Here is a 12,596-nt window from a genome sequence, read left to right as displayed (position 1 = left end):
TCCTCAGTGGAACAGGCTTCCTCGGGAGTTGGTGAGCTCTCCTTCCTTGGAGGTTTTCAAGCAGAGGCTAGATGGCCATCTGACAGTGATGCTGATTGTGTGAACTTAGGCAGATCATGAGAGGGAGGGCAGGCAGGGTTACATTAGTGCTTAGTTCTCGTGGCCCTTTCTTACACGCCCAGGGAAATGCTGATTGCCACTTTGGGGTCAGGAAGCAATTGTTCTCTAGGCCAATTTCCCCAGGGATCCTGGAGGGGGCGGGCGGGCTGCCCTCTTCTAGGCATAAAACTAGGGGTCACTGGGGATACGAGGGGGAGGTATTTGTGAATTTCCTGCATTGTGTAATGACCCTGGAGGTCCCTTCCTACTCAATGATTCTACGATTTTAAGACACAGATATATGCCTGTCTATGTGGCAAATGCAACATTAGCCCCCAGACCAGTGTCTGGAGAATGAAGCAGCCCCCTCAGAGTCCAGAAGTTGGCTGTCCTTATTCCAGACTATCATTTGTATGTGGATTGTATGGCAGCATTTGAGTCAGAGCAGAGGTCAGCAGCCATTTCTTCAATGAGAGCGAGTACCGTAAGAAACCTATCCTGCAGCAAAAACAAAAATGGGGCAGGATGAGCACCAAAAATGAAGCTGTCAGCTAAGCAGCACAGAGAGAAATCCTATGAAATAAAAGCTTTAAAAAATTTCCTAGAGCAGATCTCTTTGACTCCCCCAGGTCTTTTAGTTGAATACACAAGCTGCTTGGCAACAGCTGGCAAGTTCCTCGTATCTTACGAGCTACCTATTGGGGACCTTTGGAATAGAGTACAGTAGATGCACATTCTGACACGTTCATGGGTTGGGTCCTCAATTTCATTCTGCTCATGCAGCACCTGTTCGTGTGAGATTTCCACAAATTCACTCCTCCTTTCACAGGCAGTTCACACGACACTCGAGAGCCCATTGAGCCCCCAGGATCTGCGATTCTGGGCAGTACAGCTGGCTACAGCAACAAAGAGGAGGAGGGAAGATCCCATTCCATAAGGGCAGCTGTGCTCATGGTGCCCTGCACAGGATCTACTCTTATGTGTTGATTGATTAATATGCTCTCTTAAAATGAAGAAACAGGAGAATCTGTCTTTAAAGAGCAGCATCTCATATTGGATTGGATCCTTTCCACTTCCCACAGCAGCCATTTCTGACTCCAGAAAGTTGGTTTCTCTGGTCACAGGATACATGGAGCAATAGCCAGCTGCTCTACGGAAGGAGCAAAATCGCCCTTCATACTTTTGCTTCTGGCAGGGATTTGCTGATGGAAAAGGCAGGAAAGGGCATACCTGCATCCTGTGGATGGCTGTTGAGAGGAGGGAAAGTAGAACGGATCCACACAGCGCTTGCATGAATTGATCATTTACCCATTTAGCAGTAAATGTTAACTGAAATTGGTGGAAATTAGGATTGGGCTACTCATTTCTTTCAGTAGTATTACATCTGTTGGCATATCTGTATCTCTGAGGCATAAAAAGCCTTTATAGGAGGGCTTCTGATTAGCAGTGCTACAGAACGACACAGAAATTAGCCTGCTAAGAAGAAAACAGGCTTTTCAAGACGGTGACATTTAAGAGGCTGAATGAAATACTTTACGAAAACACAAGGCCACAGTCTTATAAATGGAGTGCTGTACTTGAGAAATTTAAATATAAGTGGTGAATGGTGCTGGTGGGATGAGGGTTGCATACCTTGTCGCTCTGCACTCCTCCACTGTATATTCATCAGTGATATGCTCTGGGTCAAACCTGAATGGCCTAGTGGTTTAAGAACATAAGAACATAAGAGACGCCAATGTTGGATCAGGCCAAAGGCCCATCCAGTCCAACACTCTGTGTCACACAGTGGCCAGAAATACCAGTGCCATCAGGAGGTCCAGCAGTGGGGCCAGGACATTAGAAGCCCTCCCACTGTTGACCCCCCCCCCAAGCACCAAGAAGACAGAGCATCACTTGCCCCAGAGCCCCTAGCTATACCTTGTGGCTAATAGCCACTGATGGACCTCTGCTCCATATGCTTATCTAATTCCCTTTTGAAGCCGTCCATGCTTGTAGCACCCACCACTTCCTGTGGCAGTGAATTCCATGTGTTAATCACTCTTTGGGTGAAGAAGTACTTCCTTTTATCCGTTCTAACCCGACCGCTCAGCAATTTCATGGAGTGCCCACGGGTTCTTGTATTGTGAGAAAGGGAGAAAAGTACCTCTTTCTTTACCTGTTCTTTCCCATGCATAATCTTATAAACCTCGATCATGTCACCCCTTAGTCGTCTTTTCTCCAAGCTAAAGAGCCCTAAGCGCTTTAACCTTTCCTCATAGGGAAAGTGTTCCAACCCTTTTATCATTCGAGTTGCCCTTTTCTGCACTTTTTCCAAAGCTATAATATCCTTTTTAAGGTGTGGTGCCCAGAACTGCACACAGTATTCCAAATAAGGTTTCACCATTGATTTATATAGGGGCATTATGATATTGGCTGATCTGTTTTCAATACCCTTCCTAATAATCCCCAGCATAGCATTGGCCTTCTTTATTGCAGTCACACACTGTCTCGACCTTTTCAGTGAGTTATCTACTATGACTCCCAAGATCTCTCTCTTGATCTTGATGTATTGAAGCTGTTACACTTGATACACTGCTGGGATATAGAGGCAGAAAATAGAAAGGTGATGGGGGGTGGTGGGAATCTCCATTTCTCTGTATCTAAGAAAGTGAATAAACACTTCTTCCTTTACACCGTTTTATGTTTATTCAGTTCAGAAATCCGTGAAGAGTACTGTATAAGAGAACTTACACATTTGAAACTTCTCTGGGAGACAATACCAGTTATGAATCCCAAGAGGAATTTATAATCTCCTTTAAACTGAAAGGCTTGAGTCCTGTGGCACTGTTCCCCCTTGTGCTTCTCTCTGGCTACTGTGGAGGCTGTCCTCTTCTGTGGCAATCACTCCCGCTGATGTCATCACTTCTGCTTGAGCAAGGAGCCCTGGCACAAGCAGAAGTGCTACTGGCAGAAGAAGGGCAAGGAGAATGGCCTTGTCATGTGATCCAAGCCACAACTAGTAATTGAGAGTAGGAGAAAATGGAGGAGGGTATTAAGTCATGGGAGCTGCGGTGGCTCAAGTGGTTAAGATGCTGAACTGCAGGCTGCGGAAGGTCGGTAGTTCAGCAGTTCGAGACCCGAGTGTGCTGCATGATGGCGTGAGCTCCCGTCTCTAGTTCCAACTCCTGCCAACCTAGCAGTTCGAAAGCAAGAAATTGCAAGTAGATAAATAGGCACCACTTTGGTGGGAAGGTAACAGCGTTCCGTGCGCCTTGGTGTTTAGTCATGCCGGCCACATGACCACGGAAATGTCTCCAGACAGCGCTGGCTCTTCGGCTTTGAAACGGCACCGCAACCCTAGAGTTGGATTCGACTGGCTTTCGAGCAAGGGAACCTTAACCTTTTATTAAGTCATGAAGGAAACCTTGGAGTACATTTTTGTTTGTGGGTGTTGTACTATAAATTCCAGAGGAGCGTTAGTCTGTCATAGCATAATCGGACAGAAGTTCACTGGCATTTTAAAGGCTAATAAATTATTCCAAAATATGCTTTTATGAGTCAGAGCTCTGACTAATGCAAGTGTAAACTGGAATAAATGGAGGTGGAATAAATGTTAACAAACGTTATTAATTCTTTAAGCTCCTAGTGAACTTCTGTTTAAGTATCCTTTAAATGGTATATTTTCGCTAAAATGGAAAATATTCAAAATGGTGTGTAATGGAATTTAGTAATGATAAAATGACACTAATAATGAAAATTAATAATAGCAGCAAAGTTGGCCATTAGAGCTTTTAAAAAATCCAGAGAAGGGAAATTGAGCAAAGATCTGATGTGTGTGAGAACACGGCGGTCTATCTGCAAGTTTCAGTTTTCGGTTTTGAACTGAAATGATCCAAAGTGCATCCTGTTGAAAATAAAGAGTTCAGACAGACACAGCTTTGGGGTATGGGTTTGTACTGGTTGTGCAGAAGCCTTTTTCTGTGGATCTGTGCAGCAGCATGCTGAAATATCAAAAACATGGATATATTTAGAAGTTTTTGCAATGTATCTGAATAAATTACGTTGTTGAACTTGGGTTCCACAGAGTATGTTCACACTTTTTACAATATTTAGTTTAAAGCCATTAGATTTCAAGTATCTTTTTACATTTTTTCTTAGATTTGAGTGGTCTTTCAGTCATTGTAGTAGAAACAGATCTTGATCTTAAGTCTTCTGGCAACCGGGCAAGTGTTCTTGATTTAGGGCATTATAAGAGTTAGAGAATCTGACTTAAAGGTCTGGAGATCAGTACATCTTGGCATCAAATCTCGAACTGTGGTTATGACAATCTGATTTTCCTTTCAAGGTAATACAGCCTTTAGTCCAGCAGTCCATCTTGCCAGTTGTGAAGCAGTCAGTCAAGGAACGACTCGGTCCGGTACCTGTCAGTAACATGGAGCCTGCAGAACCTCAGAGTGCCACTACAGAACCTGTTCAGGTGGCTGTAATATTTATTTTCAAAAATGTTAGGTGTCTATAAATCTGAACCCCCATTTTCCCCCTCTATTTTGGGTTTTACACGGAGGAAGATCCCCACCCACCCCGCTCCTCCCAGCACCCTCCTGTGAGAGCTGAAGAGTCAGTGTTGGGGGTGGGCTCAAGCCCACATAAGTGGGCAGCTGCAGTGAAGAAGCGATCAAAACTCACCCCTCTTACCTCTTATGCCTGTGGAGAGGAGGCATCAAACAGAATCCGGTGTCAGCAATGTCAAGAAATCGCTGCTAAATTTTCACGCAGATCTTTAGTTTGAAAGGCTTGCTTTAATTTATGGAGCTTGGTTTCTAGGGCTTTTTTTTTCATTCTCAGCCCCATGCAAGAATTGTTACTTGATAACAACAGCAACTTGCCTCAGACTTAATAAACCATCGACACATAGAGTGATCATTGGCAAATGTCGTTTCCTCACTTGTCTTGGTACAGAATCCCCTCTTTCGGGCTGTCTTTTTAGCAAATTTCAGAGGGAGCGGGGGGGGGGCTTTTCACACTTTGCTCTGGGGTTTAACGAAGATAAGGAATTTTTTGAGACTCCTGTTGGCAACAGAGATGATGCTACAACTCTGTAGAACCTTTTGTACATGTTGGAGGATGAAAAGAGAAGATGGCTTGTGTGTGTGTGTGTGCACAGTACCATCAAGTCGCAGCCAATTTAGGGCAACCTCGTAGCATTTTCAAGGCAAGAGACATTCAGAGGTAGATTGCAATTTTCTGCCTCTACATACTGACTAGGGATGTGCATGCAGTTCGTCTGAACCGAATGCACCCCCGAAAATGGCCCATTAGGACCCTTTTCAGGCTGCTGCAGGCCGATTCAGATTTTTCCCACCATAGAGAACAATGGAGGGGATGGGGGCAACCTGTTTGGGGGCCCATAGAATTGGACCCCCTGGTTCAATGTTCCTGAAACATGGTGGGTATCTTGGGGAGAGGCTCCAGCTGCTACCCTGTGAGTTTGGAGTCTCTCCCTCAAGCCCCCTCCCCTCCAGCCCCCAGAAAAACCCTATGTTTTCGCCATTGACTTCAATGGCCCATAGGATATAATGGGGCTGAAATTGACATTCGGCTGGTCGAAAGACTCCCCAATCAGTTGATAGTGATGAAATTGACATGTGGGAGTCTTACTGCCAGCCGAAATTGATTCTGCCCGATTCGGCTGAATCCGAATGGGCCAAATTATTATTTTTTTTGCACACCCCTAATACTGACCCTAGCATTCTTTGGTGGTCTCCCATCCGAATACTAACCAGGGCCAACCCTGCTTAGCTTTCAGGATCTGGTGCAATCTGGCTAGCCCGGGCCATCTGGGTCAGGACAGAAGATGGCTTATTGACCACAAATAATGCCTGTAAGCTAACATTTGTGAATCATCCTCATCACTTTTTCTAGGCTTTTGTTACACTGGGATCCAGGATGCAAAAATGTGCAACTAAGTTCCAGATATAATCTAGGGGAGTCTTGGACTTGTCTTACTTGAAGAACAGACCCCATCGATAGTCCATGTCAAATCACTTTTGAAACTGAGGGGTGTCTTAGAAGTAACTTGAAATCCCAAGATAGCCTTGCCATGTGTCCATCTCCTTCTTCTCCGGCAGCATCTTCAAATACAAAACATGTGATGTTACCAGTGATTTTTCTTGCCCCTGATGTCATGGTCTCAGGCAACCACCTGGAGGCTGTTGACTTAGTGAAAAACACCCAGTACTTTGGGAGATTGAGGTTTGGTGGCACAAAGCTGTACAGGTTCCAGCCATGGGACTCTTGACATACATACCAGTCCAGGTCTCAGTAACGGAGAGCCTGCTTAGCTGCCATCTTCAGAATGAGCCTCATTCTTATCGCCAGTGACAATTCCTGATCTGCTTCCAGTATTCACCAGAGAAAATGCACCTGCCCAGAATTACTAGACTCATCATTGAGAGAGAGCAGAGCTGCAGAGGAAGGAACCTGCCCATTAAAAGATAGGTCTCCACCACTCAGAATTTGGGTGGTGCTTGGGATAGGCCATGTGGCTCATGGGGGTTGCCAGTTTGCAAAACAGTCAAAACTTGGCAGGGCAAGATGCCGGGGTTGCAGATCTTCTCTCTGGCGCCACCTTCGTTCCATGCTTCACAATTGTTCTTCTGGCCTTTTGTTAATGCTGCCTTGCTTGCAACTCCTAGATCATGCATGGCACACAGTCCCTGTATTTTCAGAGGTTTTTAAGAAGGGCTTTTTAATACTTGCTTTAAACCGTGCAGTTACAAATGTAATGTGCTTAGTTTAAAAAATATTATGTTACTGATTATTGATTTCTTGTGTTTTCTCATAGAATGTAACAAAACTATCTGTGAAGGAGAGACTGGGGTTTGTGCCTAAGCCACCTACTCCCACCACTGAAAAGGTAAGACACGATTCACGACATATGTTTGTAGATCTACAGTTTCATGAGCATGCTTCTGTACAGCTTTGCGTATCCTGTATTTCAATAGTGTGAATGCAAAGTAGATGCATGCCATCTTAAAACAGATGACTGAAGTCTGAAAGTAATTAGACCCATCTGCAGTAGTGCTGACAAAGTTTGCTGCATGTGTGAGACAGCTTCTTGAACCCAGAGCCAGATGGTTAGGGCATGCTTTTGCTTGATCAGGTTAGTTTCAGCAGTGTGAAGCTGAGCTCGGGTGGAAAGTTTATGAAAGAAGTGTAGCCAAAATAGTAATGCAGGAAATTGCCTATGGCATATGTGTTGGTGTTAGAGGATCCCTTGCTTGAATTTTCTCTTTGTTGGGATAGGGCTTTTCCTCTGTCTGAGCTCTTTAGCTGAAGATCTCAGAGTCCTTTTGCTTGTGAAGAGCTGCTGTGCCACTGAGCCACAGCCCTTCACACACTTGGGACTACCTTAGCCGTGCCACCTGGTTTCCTCCATCCTTGGCAGGAGATATACTGCGCTTTGTTCTGCCTTGCTTGCTTGTCTGGATGTGTGACACACATCTTTCCAGCTTGGTTTCGCATTGACACTGCATAAGCCCATCAGTTGAGACCAGCTGGTCCTGTCTAGATCCATTCTGTTCTGCTTCAGTCCAGACCAGACTGTACCATGTAGCAGACTTGGGGATGCAGTATTATCTAGTTTGGCCTGTGACAGGGTGCTGGGAGTAGGTGCAGCATCTTAAGCTAATCAGTTTGCATGTTGCTATTCTTAATTGGATGACTTTGCCTATTTTTCTTAGATCAGTACACATGAATGACCTGGGTGCCATGTGTCCATGCATCTAGGTTAAAAAAACATGGAAGCATTTCTGGTTCAGCTATGCCAACTGGGTTGGCTATAGAATGGACCTCATAACCCTTTGTTTCCATGACCCGCCACATGTCTGCAAAGAGTGGCTTGAATAATAATTTAAAAACCCTTATGACTTGTATGCCTGAGAAAGCTTTAGGTTTGTTTATTGAGCAGTAATATTACATCTTCCTGAGCTGCAGTTTCTTGCCACTCCATATTCTTGACTAGTATTATCTTGAAACTGAGGGGAGTTTCAGTGGTAATGTGGCATCCAGGATTTGCTGCTCAAAAGGAAAAACTCAATAATAATCTTGCGGATCATGCCCAAGCAATCAGGTACATCTTTTTGGATCCTTGCTAATGTTAGAAGATGCATATTTTAAATGTCAATGAAGTTTTTGAGTATGTTGGGGCTGTCTGTAGAGCAGAGTGTCCCCCTCCCCTTTAGGGGATTGCTTAGAGGAACTAAAATCTTTGGTGAGCTTCTGTTCAACAATGGGAAATTCGCTATCATGTTTTTAACTATTACTGTAAGCTGCCTTGAACCATGAAGAAAGGCGGGATATAAATGTTTTAATAAATAAAATAGTAAATATTTACTAGGATAAGATGATTTCTTCCTTAGCTATAGTGCTAGAATTTCCAGGGGCACCATAAGCAAAAGAGGATTGGTGCATTGGTCAGTTGCCCACCTCTTATTTGGGTGATGAAACTATTTGGCCTGTCATGGTTCCCCCAAATTATTTTTCCATTGAAAAAAGTGATCAAAAATTTGAAAGACCATTTTTTTTCTCAGTTATTTAAAAGCTACAAACCTCTTAACAGGAAGAACTGAGATGTCTCCTACTTAGCACACCTCTCTTTTAAAGTTGTTGCAGTTTGCTTTCTTTTTGTGTTAATTCCCACCTCCCCCGACTGACCATCATGATATGCTAGGACAAAGGCCCAAACAAAAAGTTGCTCAGTAAATCATCTACACTTATACAAACCCTATCTAAAATTGTTAGAATTAATTACTGTATTGTTAAGAAGCTAATTGTTTCACTGTAAAGCCACCTTGAGCAATGGGAAAGGTGTAGTATACATATTCTAATCTAATAAATAAGTTGTAACCAATTTGGTTTTGTAATCTGGAAAAAGTATCAGTCTTGCTAATGGTTAAAGTAGTTTTACTCTCATAAAATTAAAGAAATGGATAATGTTTAGCAGTCAGTTGTCTAAAACTTGTTTGGGTTGATCAAACGACCAACCCTAAGATAGAAGAATACACTTCAGTGTTTTGCTTAGATATTTTGATTTAACTGATTAACCTGCCAGGTAGGGTAGTCAGTTTTCACAGTGATATTGAACGAGTACTACCTTCCTATGTTGCAACATGGCTTACCTTGCTTGTTCGAGTGATCTGTTAGGTTTTAACCAGGCAAACACACATTCCTTATCCTCCATAGGCAACCGGTGTGGCTCTTCCTGTAGCCTGTTAGTGACTTACTGTTAGCTCAAAAATCATGGGTACTCTCTTTGAAATGTGTACTGCAGCTTGTCGTGTTTGTGAGATACACTCAGTAGACCTCTGAATTTGTAACCCGTATAACCTGCCCACTTACATGAGAATCTCAAATCTCTGCCTTTACAGGTGACACTGTTTGCTTCCTCTCTTTCTCAGTCAGGTGCCCCATACACTCAGGCTGATAGAGCTCAGGTTCGAATTTCTGTCGTTTTTCCACAGCATGTGTCTTTGACCTTCTAGTAGCCTGTCCTTACCTAGAACATTTTTGGGGGGTCAGATGTGCATGTTCTTGTTGCCCTCACAAGTATAGAGCCACAAGTATCTATCCTGGAGAAAAGTCTGTATTTGAATCAGTCTTTTGAGAGTCGATTTACTAGCACGGTTTCCTTCTGTAGGTCTTGTCTACTTCTACTGGCTTGACAAAAACAGTCTATAACCCAGCTGCTTTGAAGGCAGCTCAGAAAACGTTGCCTGTTGTAAACGCTTCCGTGCTAGACTCTAGTGAAGCACAGAAGAAAAAACAGGTAAATTTAACTCTGCTTCTCCTTAAAATAGAAATAATTATTTAGAAGTTTGTGACATGCTAGTAGGTATTTGGAATGACTGAGTTTGATTTCAAACAGCTGTTTACCTGTGCCTAGTCTTTAAAAAATATATATTTTTACTAGTCACAGTTTGAGAAGCTTTACTGATATGTGTATCCTGTACAGGCTAAATCTAAAACTGCTTTCATTATTGGGGGGGGGGGGAGTGATTATCTTACTATACTTTTATTCTATTTGAATAACTCTTCTTGCTCCTGGGGTTTTATGGTAGAGGCGGAAAGGTTGCTAGGTAAAAACTTTGATAATCAGTTTTTTTTAACTATAATCAACCTAGAGTTATAATCATAGTTATGGTATTGGGGTGAAGAGTTACTTTGGTGAAGAATGATTCAGGTGGGTAGCCATGTTGGTCTGAAGCAGCAGAACAAAGTTTGAGTCCAGTGGCACCTTTAAGACCAACAAAGTTTTATTCAAGGTATAAGCTTTCATGTGCAAAACACACTTCCTCAGATACAGTGAAAGAGAATTTCCTCAACCATTACATATAGAAAGGGGAGGAGTTAGTTGCCAGGAAGGGCCAATTAGAGTCAAGACAGAGACAAAAATGGTAGTCATATAAACTAAGCTTATTATCCCAGTTTGATCCTTGAATCTGTTAAACATCTCCATTATGCTGTATGATGATTTACTGCTCGCCCTCTACCTGTATATATGGACTGGTAATTTCCATTTTTGTTTCTCTTTCTGTCTTGTCTCTAATTGGCCCTTCCTGGCAACTAACCCCCCCCTTGCTTCCTATATGTAATGGTTGAGGAAATTCTGTTTCACTTTATCTGAAGAAGTGTGCTTTCACACATAGGTCCTTTCCACACTTGACCTTAAATCGTGGTTCAACCTTGTCCCCAAACTTACATTCTATACTACACTCAAGTTCACCCCCGTCATTATCTCGGGGTATTTTTCGTTTCCACTATACATTGAGGTCACCCTGGTTTTGCCACACACTTGGCCCCGGGATAAATGGATGCTGTTACAACCAGGGATAAATGCAAGGCATTGTGTCGCAGGTTGAACTCTGATAAAACCAGGGATGAGATTTAAGTGCGGAAAGGACCAAAAGCTTATTCCTTGAATAAAACTTTTGTTAGTCTTAAAAGTGCCACTGGACTCAAACTTTATTTTGGTGAAGAATGCATTTGTCACACTAGTTGAGGTCTGGTGTACATGTAATGTTCCTGGTCTACTAACTATAATTAGGACCCTGGAAGGCTCCTGCAGTTTCTCCTATTCCTCCCTTTTGGACCTAACCGCAAGTCAGTATTTGTCTGGATATATGGAACTTTTCCCTTTCCTCCTCAGACTTGACCATTTGTGCTTCTCCTCCTGCACGGCCTCTCCTTTCAGTTTAATGCTTAGTCAGTTTGGGTAGAAGATAGGGTAGGTGGCACAGTGCACCTCAGGGAACCATCAGTGATTTGCCTTTAAAATAGGACCTTGAAATAGTACAGTAATTGAGAATTTCTGTGACTTTCTTCTAAAACAGTTTATGGATTTGTATTAATCTGTCAAAACACAAATTGTCTCTTACAAATCTGATGTTCATCATAGACTGTCAGCTTGATTATTTAGGGAGTTTTTCAAGTTTTCTAAATTTGGGTTCAAATCACATTTATTGTTTCAGCAAATAGCCTTGACAGCTTTATCCCTAAAAGCAACCACTGATTAAAATTAAACCTCAAAGTAGTTCAATCTCAGATTAAAATAATATTCAGTTATGCAAAAAACAATTTAACTGGGTTCACATTAACATGACATGGCACATATTTCCATTTCCCTTTAACGATAAATGCATGAAAGTGGCAGCCATAGATCACATGATTTGTGATTCTGTGTTGGAGGCCAGGATCCATGTTAGCATATGTTTACCAGAATTTGTTGACAATGTCACCTGGGAACAAATAAGACTTCCTGTAGTTTCCACATATGTCTTTAATGTTAAAGTTGTGAGGTAAAGTTTTTAGCAGTTTATACTGGATTATGAAATCTGGTTGTTTACACTTCTGTGGACGATGCACTTCTCCTTTACCTCCGAGGTGTCTCTTATGTGGTTTTGAAGATCATGGGGGTAGAACAAGTGTTTTACTGCTCTAAGAATTTTAGGTGTGTAAGGCGGGTCCAGAGTAAAGTAGTAGTTATATGAGAGATCCATAGACGTTACAATGACTTTGTTTCTCTAATGTTTACTTCAGAAAGTGAGGGGGCTCTACGAAGTGCATAACAGGTTTTCTTTCCATCTGTTTTAGTTACGTTTACCTTACGAGAAACAGAAGTTAGGAAATTGAAGCTTGGCATTTTGAAACTCAGCTTCAAATTCGTAGATCCTTCCTCAGTCAGCTTTTTAATATTTTACTGGCTTCAATGCTGGCTTTAATATTTTACTGGATTTACTTGTCTTAGTCCAAGTAGAAGACATTTCCATTTTCATCAAGGGATCTCCAATTTTCACCCCCCCCATTGTGCAGTGTCTGTGTGCCCCCCTTCTCCAGTGCTGCTTCACACTTCATTTTCAAGGGTCCCTTGACCTTCAGAAGTGACTTCTTTGGGGGGATGCAAGGGTTTCTGTTGGGAGTAGCAGAAAAGCTTGATTCTTTCAGTTATTGTGGCTGGGATT

The 12,596-nt window shown here is 42.6% G+C and overlaps 1 protein-coding gene across 2 annotated transcripts in view; it reads left to right on the top strand.

Annotated features, from left to right (window-relative positions):
• Positions 1-12,596, top strand: part of RBM26 (RNA binding motif protein 26) — a 64,355-nt gene that overhangs the window by 36,389 nt on the left and 15,370 nt on the right. Inside the window, exons 13-15 of one of the 2 annotated variants that reach the window (XM_015414435.1) lie at positions 4,424-4,555; positions 6,923-6,994; positions 9,776-9,904. In XM_015414435.1, coding sequence (XP_015269921.1) covers positions 4,424-4,555; positions 6,923-6,994; positions 9,776-9,904 — 333 coding nt within the window. The remainder of the gene's footprint in view (positions 1-4,423; positions 4,556-6,922; positions 6,995-9,775; positions 9,905-12,596) is intronic. The other variant, XM_015414436.1, reaches the window with a different exon arrangement.

This window comes from Gekko japonicus, unplaced genomic scaffold, assembly GCF_001447785.1.
Source record: "Gekko japonicus isolate JY-2015 unplaced genomic scaffold, Gekko_japonicus_V1.1 scaffold249, whole genome shotgun sequence".
Classification (NCBI taxonomy): Eukaryota; Metazoa; Chordata; class Lepidosauria; order Squamata; family Gekkonidae; genus Gekko; species Gekko japonicus.
This window is presented reverse-complemented; position numbering and strand designations above follow the sequence as displayed.